Here is a 22,661-nt window from a genome sequence, read left to right as displayed (position 1 = left end):
AAATTGGGCCAAAGGGTCTGTTTGCGTGTTGTTTGCATTTGAAACTCTCTGAAGTTATTCCACAGGATGTTTCACTTCCGCACATATTACCCAAAAGATAGCACCTTCATTGGTAGAGTACACCACCACTACTGCACTGGAGCATGCAGTTCATTTTTATTTTGACTAACGTTTCTTTAAATACATTTCCCACCACTTAGCTGAGCGTTAATCTTTCTCCCTCCCTGAGCTTAAATGCTCACCCATTACTACAATGAAAAACTGCAGCATTGGTCGGGAGAACACGGAGACCCTGCAGACGTGGTGTACCTAAATTTCCAAAAAGTCTTCGACAAAGTGCCACACAAGAGGCTCCTGCATAAGATAGAGATGCATGGTGTTCCAGGTAAAGTATTAGCATGGATAAAGGATTGGTTGATTAATAGGAAGCAAAGACTAGATTAGGTTAGATTAGATTAGATTACTTACAGTGTGGAAACAGGCCCTTCGGCCCAACAAGTCCACACCGACCCTCCGAAGAGCAACCCATTCCCCTAACACTACAGGCAATTTAGCATGGCTAATTCTCCTAACCTGCACATCTTTGGACTGTGGGAGGAAACCGGAGCACCCGGAGGAAACCCAAACAGACACGGGGAGAATGTGCAAACTCCACACAGACAGTCACCTAAGGTGGGAATTGAACCTGGGTCTCTGGTGCTGTGAGGCAGCAGTGCTAACCACTGTGCCACCATGCCACCCATGAGTGGGGATAAATGAGTACTATTCTGATCACAATTATTCACAATTTATATAGATGATTTGGAGTTGGGACCACGTGTCATGTGTCAAAGTTTGCAGATGACACTGAAATGAGTGGCAGAGCAAAGTGTGCAGAGGAACATAGATACTTTTAGTGAGCACACAAACGTCAGGCACATGGAATACAATGCTAATAAACAGAAAGTTATCTATTTTGGTATGAGTAACAGTAAAAAGGTCTATTACTTGAATGGTTAAAAAATTACAGCATGCTGCTATGCAGAAGGACCTGGGTGTCCTTGTGCATGAATTACAGAAGGTTGGTCTGCAGATACAACAGGTAATTAGGGAGGCAAATGGAATTTTGTCCTTAATTGCTAAAGGGATTGAGTTTAAAAGGAGGTCATGTTGCAGCTGTATTAGGTGCTGGTGAGGCCACAACCTGATGTACTGCATGTAATGTTGGTCTCCTTACTTGAAAAAAGATGTACTGGCACTGGAGGGAGTGCAGAGGAGGTTCACGAGGTTGATTCTGGAGTTGAGGGGGTTGGCTTATGAGGAGAGACTAAGTAGATTGGAATCATATTCATGGGAATTTAGAAGAATTGGGCGGGGGGGTGGGAAAAATCTTGTAGAAACATATAAAATTATGAAGGGAATAGATAGGATAGAAGGATAGAGGATGTTTCCACTGGCAGGTGAAACTAAGCCAAGAAGGCATAACCTCACAATTAGGGGGAGCAGATTTCGGACTGAATTGAGAAGGAGCTTCTTCACCCAGAGGGTTGTGAATCTATGGAACTCCCTGCCCAGTGAAGTAGTTGACGCTACTTCAGTAAATGTTTTTGAAACTAAGTAGATTCTTTTTTGAACTAAGGAATTAAGGGTTACAGTGAGAGGGTAGATAAGTGGAGCTAAGGCCATGAAAAGATCAGCCATAATCTTATTGAATGACGGGGCAGGCTCGAAGAGCGAGATGGCCTACTCCTGCTCCTAGTTCTTATGTTCTTATGAGATGCTCCTCTGACAATTATGCACGCTACAATTCATTCAGGGATGTAGGCGCGTTGACTAGGTGAGATTTGTCTGTCCCTAATTACCCTGGATAAAGTGTTGGTGAGCTTCTTGCTTGAAGTACAGCAGTTGACTTGGTGCAAGTACTTCCAGCACTTTGAGGAATCAGGTTAGTTACTCATCACAGAATTCCAAGCAACCGATCTTTTGTCGCTACCATATTAAATGGTTGGTCCAGTTCAGTTTCTGTTTAATGGTAACCGCCAGGATGTTGATAGTGGGGGAATCAGAGACATTAATGCCACAGAATGTCAAGAGTTGATTGCTACATTTCCTGGTGACTGTTTAGCATGCCCGTAGTGTAAGTGTCACTTTATTTTACTCTGAAATTACAACTTATAAACCATGTATTATAGAATCCTCAAGTGCTTCAATAAATACTTTTGAATTGTAACTGCTGTTTTAATATAGGGTAACTCCAAATGTTTTGTTAGTAATGTTGGTTTAGTGATAACTTTCACACACCAGAAGCATTTCTCTGCTATTTATACAGTCAACCTGCTCCAATATCTACCTTCATCTCCGACAAAGATGAATTTTCATTACACACTACCAGAATTCAAACAGGTAAAATAAGAAATTAGGAACTTGCTTATTCTTAATAAAAGTTTCTCTAAGGACTTGTCCATAAATCTTGTCAGCAATATGTGATGCAAAGTATTGCTGCACTTATAATACTTTTCCCACTTAAACTACTATTACTACCACATCAAAGTAAGATTGAATGATACATTTACATTTCTTAGATATATCTTTTTCATCCAGATGTGCCGACAGTACACTATAGGTACATCCCAGACTATACCCTGAGAAACTTACTTGCAAAACTAAATTAGCAAAAACAAAATATTGCATTCTAAATCAGAAATGAAAAAGAAAATGCTCAAAATATGCAGGTAAGGCATTCAGGCTGAAGGAAAATCATTTTGGTTAATACTGATGATTTTGTTTGCATTCACATACCTCGCCCTCCACCCCATTTTAATGTTTCTTGAAGGTACCGACTTGCATTGCAATACACTACAATTCCTGCAGTACTTAAATATGAGCCATGATAGTGAGCATTTAAGGACAACACAAACCAACCAAATTCTCTTTAAACCAGATACTGGTGATCATATACCAGACTCAACTGATCTTTGTCCTTTGTAGCCTGGTCAATTCTGAAAATAGCCTTTAATGATGAATAAGATCAGCTAATCTTTACAAATCACAAATCAAACCTAGGGGGATTCAAGATGGCGGTGATCTAGGAAGATTACGTTGCAGAGTTCCGCACTGCATTGCAAGCAGGACAAAATCCTAACCCACCCCACCTCGGCCACTGCGATATCCTGGGACTCTGGAAAGGTCATCAAGTCCCAGGAAACTGTCAGAGAGCAACTTACCTTGGTTTTCACCGTCCAAGGAATCTGAAGGGAGTAGGTACGTCAGAAGCCAGGCCTGCAGCACACCCTGCAGGATCCTCAGACTCTATTTCCTACCACATCCTGGTAAAGGAGCTCACGAAATCTCGCGAGACGTTGGGGAAGCAGATAGAGGAGAAATTGGCCCTAATCGTTATTGTGTTGCAGAAACATGAACAGCAGCTGGGGGAGACCTGGAGAAAAGGATGGATGAGGTAGAACACAGAGTCACAGTGGTGGAAGCTGATACTGATTCCTCCAAGGATAGGATCCAGGCCCTGGAAATGCAGGTCTGTAATTTGCTTGACCAGGTTGACGACCTCGAGACCAGGAGCAGGAGAAAAAACAATATTTGGATCATCGGTCTACTGGAAAGTAAGGAAAGTGAGCGGCCGGTGGAATTTATTGAGGACTGGTTGGCGAGATTCCTTAACATGGAGGCTGGAATGAGAAGTTTGAAGATTGGGACGGCTCACCGGGTCACAACGAAGAGGTCAGGTCTCGACCAACGACCTCGTCCTAACTTAGTGCAGTTTCATCACTATACCGAAGAGAATCGTGGAAGCTTCCAGAATCTAGGGGAAGGATCCGAAGGCCTTAGTTTACAAGGGCTCTAAGATCATGTTCTTCCAGGTCTTCTCAGCAGTGGTGATCCGGAAAAAAACATCCTTTGACAGCATCAAGAGAAAACTGAGGGAGCTGGGGATCAGGTACTCTGAGGTATCCGGCGGTGCTTCTGCTCACCTGAGATGGATCTATACATTTTTTTGACACATTGGAGAAGGTATAAGACTTTATGGACAAATTAACTTAATCTGAACAATCTAATATGTACAAATAGTAGTGTTGTTTGGGTATGTCTCCCTTTCTTTCAAAAAAAGAGGAAGTCTGTTCGGGGCTTCCTTTTCCATTTTTTTTATTGGTAATAATCTGGTCTAAACTATGCCTGGTGGCGGTTGGGATGTGTGCTTTCAATTTCTAAGTTACGTTATACCAAAGGATGGGTGGGGTACTTACTTTTTTTCCCAAACTTTCTTTGTTCACATCGTTATTTCATGGTATATTTTCTTTCTTTTCTGCTTGTGTTTGTGGTGCGGCTCAAGCTCGTACGGGAGAAAATGGTTGGGATGGCTAGATGCCTACTTACGGGAAGTTTATGCCCAATTTAGGTATTTAAATGCCCTGGTTGCTATATTAGCAGCAGAATGGGAAGTTGGGTTTTGGAATGTGTAGATTACCCCTTTGGGCAGGGGGTGAGTTCCCCTATTCAGTAGCACTGGCATTTTATATGTTGGCTTGTTTTTTGGTTTTGTTGTATATAGTCTTTGGTAGCTTTGGTTTTAGTTGATGTAGATTTTATGTTCAATGGATCTTGCGACACTAAAGCTTGGCTATTTGTAATTAGAGTTCCTCCTCTCTGGAATCTAAATGTTACTGCAGAAGGTCATGGCTAATGACTTGATTAAATGGTGTTCCTGGAATATGAAGGGGAGTCACTCACCAATTAAAACGGTACTCTTGAGTCTTAGAAAGGAAAAGGTGGATATTGCTTTGTTACAGGAGACAAACTTGGACAAAAGGGAGCATTTGAAACTACAGCAGGCTTTGATCGGGTGTTCTTTTCATCGTTTAATATCAGAAGTAGGGGACTGGTTATATTGATTAGGAGGAAGCTCCCATTTAAGTTACTAGAGTGTGTGAAAGACACACGAGAGGTTTGTAATTGGCAAAGCTCAAATAAACAGGGAAGAATATGGTGTTTTACATGTTTACTGCCCTCCAGCCCATCCCCTCAAATTTCTGGTCGATGCATTCTCTAAATTGATCAGTCTTGAGTCCAAGCATATCATTGTAGGGGGAGATTTTAATTGTCTTATGGATCCTACAGTAGACGGGTTGCCCAAAGGTCCCTCGATACCCACTGGACAAACTAAACAATTAGTGGATCTGTGTGTGGAGTTAGGGTTGGTGGACATCTGGAGGAATCTCTACACTACAGGCAGGGATTTTACATGTTTTTCCAATCCACACAGATGTCACACCAGGATTGATATTTTTTCTGATGCCCGTGGCAACCCTGGACTTGGTGGCATCTTGTACGATTAGTAATATTACCATCTCTGATCATGCTCCAGTGTACCTGTTGGTTAAGATTAAGGATGCTACAGTGGGCTTGAGGTACTGGCAGATGGATCCTTTTACCCTTAAGGATAATAAGTTTGTGGCATTCTTCTCTATGAAATTTAAGGCGTTCCTAGACATTAACTCAGGCTCGGTTAGTAGCTCATCCGTCGTTTGGGAAACTGCCAAAGCCTATGCCAGGAGGTTAATGATTTCCTACTCTGTCAGTAGGATGTGGCTGAAGGGCGAGCAGCAACGTCTCCTTGAAGCACAGTTGAAGGCAGCTGAAAAGGCTTGCTTTGACTGGCCCTCGTTGGCCAAACTTCAGAGGATTATGGTGCTGCAGTCTGCATTGAATTCTGTGCTCATGCAGACAGCAAAGGTGCTTACTTTTGCAAAACAAAGGTGATATGAGCATGGTGACAAATTTAGTGTATCTCCCAAGGAAAAGGAGTGCCCCTCAAGCCATTACGTCGATTAGGGAAAGGTCTGGGAACCTAACATGTGATTCCAAAGATTAATGTCACATTCCAGAGATTTTATCCTGACTTATACCAATCTGAGGGTTGAGAGGATGGGCGGGCCAAGATGGAGTCCTTTCTCAAGGATCTGGTGCTCCACGTCTGACCCCGAACAAGAGTCTTTTGTCACTGCCCCCTTATCAGAGGAAGATGTGCAGGAGGCTGTGAAGCAGCTTCAGAATAGAAAGGCGCTCAGTGCTGATGGACTTCCCAGCGAATTCTATAAGGAATTTACAAGCATATTGTTAGGCCCAATGCTCAACATTTTCAATGACTCAGTCATGATTGTCTTTTGCCATCTCGAAGAGTAGCCAATATTTTGTTTATTCTTGAAAAAGGGAAGGTTCCAGAGAACTGTGTTTCTTACATGCCTATTTCACTCTTAAATATTGACTTTAAAATCCTCTCTAAGACTCTTGCGTTAAGGCTGAAAACTGTGTTAACATCTATTGTTAAAGAGGACTAGACGAGCTTCACAAAGGGCCGCAGATCCTCCAACAATGTAAGGAGGCTGCTTAATGTAATGCAACAACAGTCAATCCCGGAATTGGTGATTTCTCTAGATGCAGAGAAGACATTTGACTGAGTTGAGTGGCTGTACCTCTTTTATATTCTGGAGCGGTTTAGCTTGGCTGAAGCCTTTATAAGATGGATAAAGGTTTTCTACAGTGACCCTCTCGCTACAATCATCAATGGGGTATGATCACGCAATTTTAACATTTTTCACGATTGCTTTTTACATTGGTGATTGAACCATTGGTGGAGGCCATTCGTAGGAATTGCCAATAGATTGGCTCCAGAAGTGGGGTCAAAATTACATAAGATTTCATTGTATGTGGACGATGTCCTCATTTTTTTTGTCAAATCCAGCAGTTTCTGTGCCTCACCTGAGACAATGTATCAGCTCATTTGCCACCTTTTCGGGGTACAAGATTAATTTTGCAAAATAATAGGGGATTTTGGGTAGAAGAGTGGAGAAGGACCCGATCTTTCTTCTTCTTGGCCGACCAGTGTATTCCCTGTAGATGCACACAAGAAAAAAACTTTGCAACATCCTCACTTTCTGCACAAGAAAGAATATCTTGTTGAGTTGGATGTCCGAACATCCCCCGGGCCTGTTGGGTTGGCGTAAGATTGTTATGGAGCATATCCCCATGGATTTTCTTACAAGTATGGTCCACTACAAAACTGAGAATTTCTATTGGACATATAGACATGACCACCCTTTTTGGAATAGCTGGACACAGATTTGTCTGCCACATGAACAAGGGCTTTTATATAGCCATAGCGATTGTGCTTTCAGAGTCCAACATCCAAGCAGGAGGAACTGCAAACATACAAATATCTGCAAATTCGTGCTGTCGATATTCAAGAGTTAGTGTTTTGTTTTGCTGAGATGTATTAATAGTTATTTGTTGTTAGTTATTATTTGTTTCATTAAGTAGTTCATGGGGTTTTTTTAAAATGTATGTTCATATATACAAGACGGCAGTTTGGGGTTTTGTGAATTTATTTTGGTGTTCTTTAAAACAATACAAAGGAATTGTATTGTTTTGTATTTGTTGTAATATTAGAAAATCTACATTTCAATAAAAAAATATACTTTTAAAAAAATCAAATCCAAAAAACTTGCTTTGTGTGGCTCAGTTTCATAGCATATTATGCACATCCAGGAGTGCAATGTTAAAATAGTTACAAAACGAAGAACTTGTAACATTGTGCTCATGAAACAGTATGACCTGTTTACACTTCTAAATTCCAGAAATGACAAGTCACTAATTTAGGGCGGCACGGTGGCACAGTGGTTAGCACTGCTGCCTCACAGCGCCAGCAGACCTGGGTTCAATTCCCGCCTCAGGTGACTGACTGTGTGGAGTTTGCACATTCTCCCTGTGTCTGCGTGGGTTTCCTCCGGGTGCTCCGGTTTCCTCCCACAGTCCAAAGATGTGCAGGTTAGGTGAATTGGCTATGCTAAATTGCCTGTAGTGTTAGGTAAGGGGTAAACGTATGGGTGAGTTGCGCTTCGGCCGGGCGGTGTGGACTTGTTGGGCCGAAGGGCCTGTTTCTACACTGTAAGTAATCTAATGTCAGCTAATAACAATCAGAGACCAGTGATCTACTATATTAGATGGATGTGAAATCAGAGGATATGTTTGACAGCTGCTTCTGGAGAAGCCATATCAGATCTCTTATGCAGAGAATGATGCCGCACAATAGAAGAAGGAACACAAGGAATTAAAATAAATATATGAACATATTTGGTTTTGAGATTTATTTTTGGAGCATCTTGTGGTCAACCCCACAAGCATACAGGCAATTCTAGATTTATTGATGTGTAATGAGTTAATCTGAAATTATTAGGAAGCTTTCAGTGAAGGAACTTCTTGGGGCAAAGTAACCAAAATATGATCGAATTCACCCGGAAGGTTTTGAGGGGGAGAAGCTGGAATCAGATGGAACAATATTATGACCAAAGCCAACTACAAAGACAGAAGGCACAGCAGAAATTTACCCCAAGAACGAAAAAATATATTAAGGGGAAGATGAGGCAACCACAGGTGATGAGGGAAATCATGGATAACAAAGGGAAAAGCATATAATGTTGTGAAGATCAGTGGGACGACAGGTGATTGGAAAGCCTTAAAAAACCAGCACCAGATGACTAAAAATGCAATCGGGGGAAGAAGATGAAATGTGAAAGTAACCTAACTCGTAATATAAAAGAAGATTGCAAGAGTTTTCTCAGATATATAAACGGCCAGAGAGAGGAAACAGTGGACCTTGAACTACTGGAAAGTAAGGCTGGAGAAGCAGTAATGGAAAACAACTAAAAGGCAGAGGACCCAAATAGGTACTTTGCATCAGTTTTCACAGTGCAAGACACCAGTGCCATACTAGAACTTCAAGAGTCTCAGGAGCACAGATCAATTGGGGAATCTGAAAGGTCTGAAGGTGGATAAAACACCCAGACCAGATGGACTGAACCCCACGGTTCTGAAGAAGATAGCTGAGGAGATTGTCAAAGCATTGGTACTCATCTTCCAGGAATGACTGGAGGAAGGGGGTGTCCCGAAGCACTGGAAAATGGTTAATGTTACATCCCTGTTTAAGAAAGGAGGGAGGCAAAACAGCTTAAACTTGGCCATTAGTAAGATTTATAATTCATTAGGGAGATATTACAGAGTGCTTGGTAGTGCATGGTAAAAGAGAGGATGGAGCTGAAAATGTGTTGCTGGAAAAGCGCAGCAGGTCAAGCAGCATCCAAGGAGCAGGAGAATCGACGTTTCTGGAATGAGCCCTTTTATTCCTGAAGAAGGGCCCATGCCCGAAACGTCAATTCTCCTGTTCCTTGGATGCTGCCTGACCTGCTGCGCTTTTCCAGCAACACAGTTTCAGCTCTGATCTCCAGCCTCTGCAGTCCTCACTTTCTCCTAAAATAGGATTGAGCCAACATAACTGTTAGAATTCTATGAGGGGATGAGAAGCAAGTTAGATGAAGGGGAGCAAGCGATCTATTTTGATTTCCAGAAGGCCTTTGACAAAGTGCTGCACAGGAGGCTGCTAAATAACATAAAAGACCATAGTGTTAGGGCCAAGGTACTGGCAATTGATAAGAGAATTGGCTAACTGGCAGAAGGCAGAGAATAGGAATAAAGGGTGGCAGGCGGTGACTACTGGAGTTCCACAGGCATCTGTTTTGGGATCATAACTATTCACATTATACATTAACAATTTGGACAAAGGAATTGAAGGCATTGTTGCTAGGTTTACAGATGATTCAAAGATAGGTGACGGAACAGGTAATGTTGAGAGAGCAGGAGGCTGCAGAATGATTTGGACAAGCTGGAACGTTGATCAATAAGTGGCAAATGGGAAACAATGTGGGAAGGTGCAAGGTTATGCACTTTGTTCAGAAGATAGAGACACAGGCTATTTTGTAAACTGGGAAATGCACAAAGGTACTTGGGAGTCTTGGTCAGGATTCTCTTAAACTTAACATGTAGATTTCGTTGGCAGTTAGGAAGGCAAATGCAACATTCACATTCATTTCAAAAGGTTGAAAAGAAAATAAAAGATGTACTGCTGAGGCTGGAAAAAGGATCTGGTCAGAATGCTTTTAGAATATAGTGAGTAGTTTTGGGCCCCGTACCGATGGATGGATGTGTTGGCCTTATGGAGGGGATGGGGAGAATGTCCACAGCAGGTTCACAAGAATGATTCTGGGGATAAAAGGTTTGTCATACAAGGGGCAATTGAGGACCCTACATCTGTACTAAATGGAATTTAAAAGGATGAGGGGGGAATTGACTTGAAACTTACAAAATACTGAGAAGCCTGGATAACATAGACACAGAAAATGTTTCCACTAGTAGGCAAGACTAAGGCTTGACAGCACAGCCTTAAATTGAAGGCATGGCCCTTTAGAACTGAGGCAGAGAGAAATTTCTTCAGCCAGGGTGTGGCCATTCCATGGAACTCATTGCCACAGAGTAATACAGTGTATTTAAGACAGAGTTAGATAGGTTCTTGATTAGTCAGAGGATCAAAGGTTATGAGAAAAAGGAGAATGGGGTTGAGAAATGCATCAGCCACAATCAAATAGCAGAAAGTACTTAATGGCTGAAAATCCCTGTCTTCTGTCTGACCTACATAAACAACATAAAAACGGACCCACATCAGACAGTTCTCTTTTGGGAAACAAAAACAAAAATGGTAGATGCTGGAAATCTGAAACAAAAACAAATACTTGGTAAAACTCAGCGAGTCTGGCAGCATCTGTGGACAGAAAAAAATGTTTTATTTTTGCTCCAGTGACCCTTCTTCAGAAGGAGAGAATAGGAGTCTGCAGTTTTGTCACTTATTTTTTAAAGAGTATAACATGTTTTTAAAAATTCATAAACCAGCATTTATTGCCCATCCCTAATTGCCCAGAGGGAAATTAAGAGTTAATCACATTGCCATGGTCTGGAGTTGGGCAGCTTTCATCCCTCAAGGATGTCAGTGAACCAAATGGGTTTTTCCAACAATCAGCGATGGATTCATGGTTATCATTAGTGTCTTAATTCCAGATTGTTAGCAAATTCAAATTCCACCAGCCATGACAGGATTTCACCTATGTCCCCACAAAAATGCCTGGATCCGTGGACTAACTGTCCAGTGATAATACTCTGACGACTGATCATAAACTTTACTAATAAAAGCAACATCGTGTGTTGTAATCAAGTTCAAGTCAATACAGAGGAACCTCAATTATCCGGTGTTGATTATCTGGCAAGATCACAAGGTCCCGATGCTTGGCTAAATAATGTTATCTGGCATTCAATTGCCCAGATTTCAATTAACTGAACAAAATACTCCCCCCACCAGTGTTCTTCAGATAATTGAGGTTCCTCTGTATAATAAAGTAGGCAACTACATATTTTATGTCACTAGTTGGTTAAAAAGACAACACTGAATATGAATTTTGCACAGTAAAAACAGCAAAGGGAATTTTAATATTTTGCAAAAATGTCTGTGGAATTGGTATGAAAGCGACAAAGAAAATATGTATATTCACTATTTCACAATGTGTACTGCACCTGAATTGCTAAGAACTACAAGCATATACTTTGACAAGAAGTTGTCATGATTCAAACAGAAGTATGCGCCTCCCTTATTGGAATGCTGTCCCAGAAGCAAGACATTTTTTCATGCTGCATAGGTGGAGTGAATGTCTCAACAAAAATGCATGAGAGATGACATCAAATTCCCAAGAATTTCAATCTGTAATATTTGTTGTGTTGATGGTGAGTAATACTGATCTGTGTTCAGTTTAGTTCGACAAAATGCTCCAGTGAAAATTTGACAATAAACATCAAAATAACTTTTGTGCCTGATCCTGTATTTACACATATTTGTCAAAGCCAGTGAATTATAGTCATAAGAATTAATTTTGATTCACTGATGTTTCCTTTTGCTAACTGACACACATCAAGTCCAACTGTAACATTGCAACTGTTTTGCTGAATGAGATCAGCAAACAGAAAAATACTCAAAACAAATATTGACTCTAATTTAGCTGACAGCATGATCAAACATGCTTTTCACCTTGTAGGTTTCTTTTAAAAAGATTTACTTGCGGGACAAGAGCATTGCTGAATGGCAATTATTTATTGCCTGTCACTAGTTGACCTGCCTTCTTGAATCACTGCAGTCCACGTGCTTGAGGTAGATCCACAATATCCCTAGGGAGGGAATTCCAGGACTTTGACTCAGTGACAGTGAAGGAACAGCAATATATTTCCAAATCAGGTTGGTGAGTAGCTGACAGGGTAACTTTGAGGAGGCAGTGCTCCCATATACCTGCTGCCCTTGTCCTCCTAGATGGAAGTGGTCATGAGTTTGGTAGGTGCCTAAAGATGTTTTAACAAATTTTTACAATGACACAAATAAGCGTTGGTGGGAGGGGAAGTGGATGTTTGTGGATGTGGTGCAGATCGAACAGGCTTCTTTGTCCTGGATGGTGTCGAGCTTCTTGAGTATTGTTGGAGCTTCACCTATCCAGGGAAGTGAAAAATATGCCACCACACTCCTGACTTGTGCTTTATTGATGATGGACAGGCTTTGGGTACTCAGGTGGTGAGTTACTTGCTGCAATGTTATTCACCTCTAACCTACTCTTGTAGTGAGTCCATTTGAGTATTATTTTATCAATGGTAACCTCGAGGATGTTGATAATGGGGGATTTAGTGACGGTAATATCATTGAATATTAAGGGGTGGTAGTTAAATAGTCTCTTATTGGAGATGGTCAATGCCTGGTATTTGCGTGGTGAGAATATTATTTACCAATTGTCAGCCCAAGCCTGGATACTGTCCAGATCTTGTTGCATTTAAACATAAACTGCTTCAGTATCTGAGGAGTCATGATTGTTAGTGAAGATTGTGCAATCATCAGCAAACATCCCACTTCTAGCCTTAAGATAGAAGAAAGGTCACTGGTAAAGCAGCTTAAGACATTTGGGCCTGGGATACTATCCTGGAGGAACTCCTGCAGAGTTGTGCTGGAGCCGAGATGACTGATCTCCATCAACAACAACCACCTATGTGCAGCGTATGACTCCAATCAGTGGAGAGTTTGCACCTGATAACCACTGATTCCAGTTTTGCTGTGTGATTGCTTGGTGCCATACTTAGTTGAACGTGACCTTGATGTCAAGGGCTATCACTCTCACCACACCCCGAATTCAGTTCTTTTGTCCATGCTTGAACCAAGGCTATAATATGGTCAGAAGTTGAGTGGCCCTGGCAGAACCTAAACTGGTTGTCAGTGAACAGGTGATAGCTCATTTTGTAAAGTGAAACTAAACTTGTTCTATTTTGAAATCATAGAAGTATTCCAATGTTCCTACATTGACAAGTTCCATCATCTCTTTCAACACCCCTTCAAACATAATTTCCTGACTGACGTAGACACCTGCTCTACTTCAAGCATTTCTTCAAATGACAAGTAACATTAATTAAAAAAATAAGAAGTTCATAGGTGTTCCTCATAATGGAGAAAGTTTAAAAGCCAGGCAGCCTGGATGCTGGAGCTAGGTCCTTTCTAGTCTTTTTGTCATCAATGTTTGGACTTAGTTGTCTGGAACACAATCTCCGAATGTGCAGATGACAAAAATAGGAAGTTTAGCAAGAACACAAAAAAAAAGGGCATGGTGGGTAAGGTAAGTAGATGGCAAAGGCAATTCAATGACAAGAAATGTGAGGCATACACTTTATAATGAAGACAAGGAATGGGAGCATACACTTAATGAAAACAGATTATTAATGGAGGGGTTCAAATACGTAGAGAAATAAAATTTGTTTGCATGGCACCATTTCCCTGGGAATCACCATAAGTCTATGTATTGCTTCTTGAAGTTATTCTCCATTGCTCCTTGAAAGTGTGCTTGCAGCTAAAGCCATAGTTTTCTATACTGTATACAAGGGGCATAGATTACAAGAGGGAAAAGTAGCAACACAAATGGGTTCAAGTGCTGGCTCTCCTTTCAATACGTTGTAAAGGAAAGGGCATTAAAGCAAAGTAGAATGCACAAAGAAATGTTACCAGGGAGATAGAGGGTTAGGAAACTAAAGTCATGAGAAGAGATGTTGGCTGGTGGGACTATTTTCACAAAGCATCAAGTAAATTTGAGAGCTTTTCAATGACATGAAAATTATTTCCTTCAATTGTGGAGTCACTGATGACAGGATTAATCAGGACAAAATTGCCATAAAGAGTTTGAGGAGAATTATTAAAAGAAAGGTGTGTACAGCATGCAACAGTTGCTAGCAACTAATTTGTATTTTGATCAAAGTGAGTAAATATTTCAAGCAGAGAATGTGGAAGATGATTCTGGATCTGTTTTGAATTGATCTCGATAAGAGGCAGCACAGACGCGATGTGCTTAATGACCTCATTCTGTGTTTGAGATTTCACAATGTCGAATGAAACGCAGTTTTATACAAGTGAAATATGCTGCATAATTTCTTTTGTTCTTACCCCTTTAGGTTCATCATTTTCCACACTTGTTCGTCCAAGATCAGGAATCCACGCTAAAATATTAACATCACTGCCACCACTATAAAGTTCCTGAAAAGAGAAAATTGAGTATAAAGAATGCTTTCTCATACATCAGAAAATTCTCTCTGAAAAGCAGGGCTACAAGCGAGAGAATGAAGAAAGTCACAATTTTCCACAAAAGTAGGGGTTTTTATCATGTAAAAAGAACTAACTGTAGGGGCAACTTAAATTCACAGTTCCCATTTCTTTATTTTCCCACTACGTACAATAGATTTGGAACTTCAATAATGATTTATCATGATTAAGCACTGTGAACGTAACAAAATGCTCCAAAAACATTTAAAAATAAAACCTCAGGCTGTACGAAGTGACATTAAGTCAAATAACCAAATGTCTGGTGAAAGAGAGAGATTTTAAGGGATGTGATAAAGGAGGAAAAGGAGGGAAGTGGGGGGGGGGGGTGCAGAGAGTTGTTCAGAAGAAATTGCTCATCTGAGGAATAAATACAGAAAGTGTGTAGAAACTCAGCCTCTTTGGTGAAAGATAAAGAGTTCATGTTTAGAATCTAACATGGCTTCTTCAGGACGGAAGAAGGCTAGAAAAGTGTTGGGTTGCTCAGTTGAGGGACTTGGTTGATGAAGATGTATGCACCAATGAATAAAATCAGGGTTGCTCAAGAACCCAGAATGAGAGGAGGACAGTTATCTCAGAAGGTTGTGGGGTTAGAGGAAATAATGAAATAAAGAGGAGAAAGGCCACAGAGGGATTTAAAGGCAAGGATGAGATCACGGAAAATCAATGCATTGTTTGAGCAGCAGCCAGCACAAGTCAGAGAGCTGAGCAATGATAGGATTTGGTGGAGTTTAAGTCATCGGCAACAGAGCATGACCTCAAGTTTATGCAGCGCAGAGACTAAGAAGCCATACGGGAGTATGTTGGAGTAGTCAAGAGTAAAAGTAACAAAGACATGATTGAGGGTTTCAGCAGCAGATAAGCTTGGACAGAGTCAAAGTCAGACAATGTCACAGGAGTTTGAAGTAGGCAGTCTTGATGATGGTGAAAATGTGGTCAAAACCTAATCGCAGAGTCAAACATGACTCCAAGATTGCAAATAAGTTTCTTTAGATCTCAGACTGGTGCCAATGAAAGAGATGGAGTTAGCATGCACACAGTGGAATTTGGAATAGGAATGGAGAACAATGTCGTCAGTTTCCCTGATAGGCAATTTGAAAAAGATTTTGGTCATTACTCCAGAACTGGCTGGTCAGGTATGCGGTCTGATAATTTAGCCATTGTAAAGGAGTTAAAAAAGGTGAAAGTGCAGTAAAGCTGGGTATCACTACCGTACATGAAAATAGCTACTTTCAGATGAAGAAACCAGTGGGCAGCATGTTGCTGAGGAATCAAAAGGTTTCAAGGATAGATTCTTCAATGATACCAGAGGTAATGGTACAAAAGAAGAAAACCCATTGCAAGTGATGCCCCAACTATGATTAAATAGATACGTTTGCAATCAGAGTCGAGAAGTGTGGCGCTGGAAAAGCACAGCAGGTCAGGCAGCACCGAGAAGCAGGAGAATCAACATTTTGGGCATAAAGTCTTCATCAGGATTTTGGTGGGGGGGGGGGGGGGGGGGAAGCTGAGAGATAAATAGGAGGGTGGGTGTTGGCGGGGGAAGGTAGCTGAGAAGGCGATAGGTAGATGCAAGTGGGAGGTGACAGTGATAGGTCAGAGGAGACGGTGGAGCGGATAGGTAGGAAGGAAGATGGACAAGCAGGACAGTGCAAGAGGATGGTGCCGAGTTAGAGGGTTAGATCTAGGATGAGGTGGGAAGGGGAAATAAATAAGCTGGTGAAGTCAACATTGATGTTGGGTGGTTGAAGGGTCTCAAGGCGGAAGATCGGGTGTTCTTCCTCCAGTCATTGGGTGGCTTGGATTTGGCAGTGGAGGCTGCCCAGGTCTTGATGTCTATGGCAGAGCAGAAAGAGGGCGATAGGGTTGTTAGGTGTGTCTCTCTCTGCCGGATGTGGAAGGATCCTTTGGGGTCTGGGATAGAGATGAGGGGGGAGGTGTGGGCGCAGGTTTTACACCTCTTGCAGTGTCAAGGTGCCAGGAGTGGAGGATGGGTTGGTGGGAGGCGTGGTCCTAACAACGGTGTCACAGAGGGAATGGTCTCTATGGAACACAGAAGTGGAGGGAAATGTATCTCTGGTGGCAGGGTCTGATTGCAGATAGCGAAAATGGCAGAGGATAATGAGCTGTATCTGGAGATTAGTGGGGTCAAAGGTGAGGACCAGAGGGGTTCTGTCCTTGATGCAGTTGGAGGGGTGGGGTTCAAGGACAGAGAAGTAGTGGAGGAGATTGCTGGAGAGCATTGATGATCAGGTGGGAGGGGAAATTGCGGTTCTTGAAATAGGAGGCCATCTGGGATATCCTGTCATGGGATTGCATCTCCTGGGAGCAGATACGGTGGAGGTGGAGGAATTGGGAGTAAGGAATCATGTTTTTACAGGAGATGGGGTGGGAGGAGGTGTAATCCAGGTAGCTACGGAAGTTGGTGGGTTTGAAATAGATGTCCATGTTGAGTCAGTCACCGGAGAGGTCCAGGAAGGAAAAGGAGGTATCTGAGATGGTCCACATGAATTTGAGGTCAGGGTGGAAGGTGTTAGTGAAGTTGATGAACTGTTCAACCTCCTCATGGGAGCACAATGTAGCACCGATACAGTCATCAATGTAGCAGAAGAAAAATGGGGGATGGTGCCAGTGTAACTGTGGAAGATCGACTGTACTACATGTCCTACAAAGAGGCAGGCAAAGCTGGGGTCCATGCAGGCACCCATGGATACGCCTTTGGTCTGAAGGAAGTGGGAGGTTTTGAAGGAGAGGGTGAGGACCAGGTCTGCCAATCGAATTAATGCGTTGGTGGAAGGGTACTGGTTCAGTCAGCAGGAGAGGAAGAAACAGAAGACTTGGAGGCATTTGCCATGGTGGACAGATGTGTATAGGGACTGGATGGGAGATCCTCTGAGGTGATCAGGTTGTGGATGTCCTGGGAGATGATGGTTTGGTGATGGGAGATTAGGTCATGGTCAAGGGGCAGAGGCAGGAGGAAGTGGTGTCCATGAGTTGGCACTTGGGTTCAGCAGCGTAAAGGTTGGTGCGCCAAACTGCCACTGTGCATTTCCCCGCTCCCCCCCCCGCTCCCCCCACACCACCCCATCTGCTGGTTTGATGGTAGTTGGAGCGGAGAGGGGGCTGACCTTTGCAAGTGTGAAAGGTTGGAGTGGGTGAGAGGAGTGGACAGTTAAGGCAGTCAATATAATAGCAGCAGTTAGCGATAAAGAAGTTAAGGGTGAGTAACAGACTACGATGGGGTGTCTAAGTGGATGCAGTATGTTGGAGGCGGGAGAAAGGGTCCTCAGAGGGTGGGTGGGAGTAATCAATAAAAGCAGTCCATCATGCTGGATAATGATGGAGAAGTATTGAAGAGTGATGATGTGGCTCAATTGGGTCAAAGATTGCAGACATGCCAAGAAAAGGGAGGAGGAATAGTTTAGCTTTGTCACAGTTACATTAGATGTAATTTAATGATTTAGGAATTGTGGCAGAAGTAGAAAGGGATGGATTCACATAATGTACTCGAGGGACTTGAGAGGAAAGGCAGGCTCGAAGGTCAGGTGGTAGTGAAGAACATTATGGTCAAGCATTGGTTTGGTGAAGAGAAGGCTGATGACAGCTGATTTAAAGAACAGAGGAACAGCACCTGAAGAGAAAGAATCAGTGACACAGAAACAAAATAGAAATATCTGTAAAAACTCAGCAGGTCAGCTTTCTCTCCATGGATGGTGCTAGAGTTAAAGTTTAGGATCCAGCGACACTCTTTCACAACTCTGAGCCCAATGACCCTTCAGAAAGATTCTGAAGAACCCAATGTTAAGGGTGTTCTCTCTCCAGTTGCTGCCAGACCTGCTGAGTTTTCCCAGCAATTTTTATTTTTGTTTCTGATTTACAGTGTTAGGGTTGTCTATGACGGTGTAGCACAGAATGTACGACAGCTCCCTATGGCTGACAACAGTTAGAAAGCTTGGGAAAATATTTGCTTAAATGTAGCCTGCACAAGTTAGAACAATAATAGCTCTATGGACCCAAGGTAACAGAAATGAGACAGAACATGCAGCTGCAGTTGTTTATGCACAAGAACATTTTATACTACATTTAATTAGTAAATCTCTCTAATTATTTAATCAATGTGTTGCAATACTAATAGTAGGTTTTAGACAAGATCCTTGAAATAATCATAGATATAGATTCTGAACTAGTTATAGAATCATCTATGTACAAAAATCACTAAAAGCATTAGAGGAAAAGATGCAAATAAAATTATTAGTCAAACCAGTCTTGGATCGTAAAAGCAGCCCCCATATCATGACAGAAATAATTAAATCACAGGGACAGAAACTAGCACACATTAGTATGTGGGTTGAATGAACACATTATATGAGACCCAAAGATAAAGATAGGGGTGCCTAGTAAATGCAGTTAGAAAGAAATTGCTCATAACTCATTAGCTGAAAAATTCTAACATGGAGGTGTAACCATACAACTTTGTTAGAACTGATAATGTAACAGTTCGCAAAAAATCAATATTTTGTTTTCATATTATGAGGTTAATAAGGAATTTAAAAAAACGTCCTTAAGTGATATGCAAGTATCCAATTAATTGGCAATTAACATAGTGCAGCTGGCAAATGTCTGGGAAGGAATGTACTTGAATACTGTGTCCATTGTGAAAAGCTCCAAGGAGGTGGTAAGTGTGTCTGGGAACATCAGGAAACCATGGAGGATCTGGGATTGACCATAAACCTGTCCATCGCTAGCCATTCAGTCACATGATTAGTTTAACTGGAAATATATGTAACTAATTGATAATACGATTGGTTTGCAAATACTCTTGGCCTTTGATTTTTTTGTTTAATGATTAACTATTAGCTGACATACACACGAGGAGCAAAGGTGGATGATTATTTCAGTGGGAACAGGCTTAGGAGAGGGAAACAGGTGAGAGGTCTCACCTGGATAAATTTGGAGAGCAAATGATGGGAATTTTTTTTAAAAATCAAATCGGAAACATTAGAAGTTTAGACAGATGAAAGAGAGAAAGAGGCAGTGAATAGATACATTGATTCTAGTGTTGAATAAATTCAGCAGCTCCTTGTGTTTACGAATTGAAACATCAGTAGTTGCATAAATGGAAGAAACAGAACATCAGTGGCTACATAGCTGGGGTTTTTAAATGTATTGTTCTCAGTAAAGTTTGGGGGGGGGGGGAATAGAGAAGAGGAGGTGGTGTGGTGAAGGGTGCTAATCTTTCAAAAGATGACGGTGTAGCACAGAAACTAGCAAAAGGAGGAAGGGTTGCAGGAAGAGAAGAGAGAGAGACGGGTGACAAAATGATACAAGTAAGTGTTCATGAATTGATACGATGAGGCTCGCTAAAACATAAGATGTATGACTCAAAACAGCCAAGGAGTTTTCTTGCCAGCTTCCCACGGACTCCAATTTTGTTAGGAATTCTTGACGCCACACAATCAATTGCAGACATGATGTCAAAAGAAGTCACTTTCATCTTTCCTCCAGAACTCAGCTCTTTTCTCCATGTTTGAACAAAGGCTGAACCAAGGTCATGAGTGGCATTAGCAGAATCCAAACTGAACAACTAAGGTTGAAATCAAAGACATTGAATTGTTTGAAGAGATGGAGAGAGAAAGCAGTGAAGATAACTCTAAGAACATTTCAGCATACAGGGTGGGTGGAAAAAGGCAAGATGCTCAGAAAAAGCACATGCCAGAACAGTAATGGCTGAAGCAATTGATGGAAGGTGTAACCATGTGGAAAGAGTTGTAAGAAAATGTGTCAAGATTCCTCAGCAAAGTTTCCATGGCCATGACATTGTGCAATCATCCACAGCAAGTTTAGGGATGTAAGGGCCTTGATCACAGCAAAAAGGATATTCCGAACTATAATACAGAGGTATACACAGCACAGAAGGGTGGGACACCCAAGAAAGTACAAACGAAAGGCATAACAAAACAAGAGAATAAAACAAGAAGGGATCTACAGCAGCAGCCAAATGCACCTGAAATGGACTCAAAGCTCAAGTTACAGAGACAAAGCTACTTAAAATATTGAAACATAAAAGATTGATCATTGGTGGGAAAGAGAAACTACATCAGAGATAATAGGAAGAAGCCTTGAGTCAAGTTCACAAGCTCCATGCTCAGATGACACAAGGTGGGAACATCATAGAACTGTTTCATGAATTTTCTGAAGGCAGATCTCTCTATCAAAAGGAGTTTATATTATAACTTCAGGAGAACTGAATGGCAGAAATTACCAGGAGGAAGAAGTGAATTAACTTTAGCAGAGAGATACAGTTGTGACACAGTATACCTCAGCAATTAAGACATTTCAACCAGGTTCTCATGTAGTGTCATTTCACTGTTGAATTTAATGACTCATGCTAATCATTCTACCAGTGTCACTAGTATGCAGTTTAATATAACTTATTCTTCCTTCCAAATAAGAAAAGGGAGTTGCATTTATCTAGCACTTCTCATGACCACGATGTTTCAAACCACTTCACAGCAAACAGACCTTTAGAGTCACTGTTGAAATGTAGGAAATTCAGCCATTAATTTGCCGACTTGTAAGAGCAGCAATATGATAATGACTAGATAGCCTGCTTTTTTGTGCAGTAATTTGAGACAATTATTGCTAAAGAAACAAGGAATAAGTCTATTACTCATCTTTGAAAGACTGTCAGCTACTCAAATCATGCAGTCTCTACTTTACATCTCATTTGATGAATGGCAGTCCAACAGTACAACACTCCATCAGAAACTCACTGGACTGTCTGGACAGGTTTTTGTACTTACCTCTTGGGAGGTAGACTTAAACCCAGAACATTATAACTTAAAGACAAGAGTGTTGCCCAGTGAGCCACAGCTAACACTCGAACAGAGAATAGTGGGCGGCACGGTGGCACAGTGGTTAGCACTGCTGCCTCACAGCGCCTGAGACCCGGGTTCAATTCCCGCCTCAGGCGACTGACTCTGTGGAGTTTGCACGTTCTCCCCGTGTCTGCGTGGGTTTCCTCCGGGTGCTCCGGTTTCCTCCCACAGTCCAAAGATGTGCAGGTCAGGTGAATTGGCCATGCTAAATTGCCCATAGTGTTAGGTAAGGGGTAAATGTAGATGTAGGGGTATGGGTAGGTTATGCTTCGGCGGGGCGGTGTGGACTTGTTGGGCCGAAGGGCCTGTTTCCACACTGTAAGTAATCTAATCTAATCTAAAAAAATAAATTAGTTATTGAAATTTGTCCTAATTCTTCTATCTTGAACACCACAGTTATTAACTAATGTACCTTGTTAAAACATTATATTTAAGTTTGAAGAAATTGATGTATTAAAAAAATTCTGTTTGCACACTTCTCTTTTTGCACAATGTTAAGAAAAAGACACAATCTTGGACAAAATCATTTGCATTTCTGTTCCTTGACATATGCAAAATACAAGTGTGATTTATTTGTTTTGCTTGAAAAAGTGCTAAACAATAAACCATCTTGTTTTTCTTGCAGCATCTTTGCATTGTTTGCTCAGTAATTTGTAATGGGTCGGAAATTAGACTTCCACATAGTGGAAAAATGTGGAATTGTTAAGTTATTCATTTCTAGAGACATCAGCAACACCTCAGTCACTGATTAATTTGAGGCTTCTGTTCAGTGGTGAAGATGCAGAACTTCAAACTACAGCAAATGAAGTGCAGACTAAGAGAATGACTTACTTGGAAATCAGACTGAATTGTGCAGCAGTTTACGTAATTATAATGTCCCCGGAGTTCAGTTAGTAGTTGTCCAGAGTAGATGTCATACACAGCAATACAACTGTCAACAGGAACAAAAGCAAAATCTGGGCTGCATCCAGTGGATACTGTAAACTTGAGACCTTTACGGCTTTCATTAGATACCCTTCCATAATTTACCTAGAAATAAACATCAAATTATTGCAATTACAGATCCAAAAACAACAGCGGAAGATGTGAGGGAGACTGATTAGCAAGGTTAGATCACACAGAATACAGGGAGAACTAGCCATTTAGATACAGAACTGGTTCAAAGGTAGAAGACAGAGGGTGGTGGTGGAGGGTTGTTTTTCAGACTGGAGGCCTGTGACCAGTGGAGTGCCACAAGGATCGGTGCT

General features: G+C 41.6%; 1 protein-coding gene across 1 annotated transcript in view; it reads right to left on the bottom strand.

Annotated features, from left to right (window-relative positions):
* The window catches only part of ercc8 (excision repair cross-complementation group 8), a 62,424-nt gene that overhangs the window by 2,464 nt on the left and 37,299 nt on the right, over positions 1-22,661 (bottom strand). The window contains exons 10-11 of the mRNA XM_072571089.1: positions 22,246-22,443; positions 14,384-14,473 (exon numbers count right to left, since the gene is read on the bottom strand). Of these exons, the coding sequence (XP_072427190.1) occupies positions 14,384-14,473; positions 22,246-22,443 (288 nt within the window). The remainder of the gene's footprint in view (positions 1-14,383; positions 14,474-22,245; positions 22,444-22,661) is intronic.

This window comes from Chiloscyllium punctatum, chromosome 1, assembly GCF_047496795.1.
Source record: "Chiloscyllium punctatum isolate Juve2018m chromosome 1, sChiPun1.3, whole genome shotgun sequence".
Classification (NCBI taxonomy): Eukaryota; Metazoa; Chordata; class Chondrichthyes; order Orectolobiformes; family Hemiscylliidae; genus Chiloscyllium; species Chiloscyllium punctatum.
The sequence above is the reverse complement of the archived record's forward strand: the minus strand, read 5'-3'. Positions and strand labels throughout refer to the sequence as shown.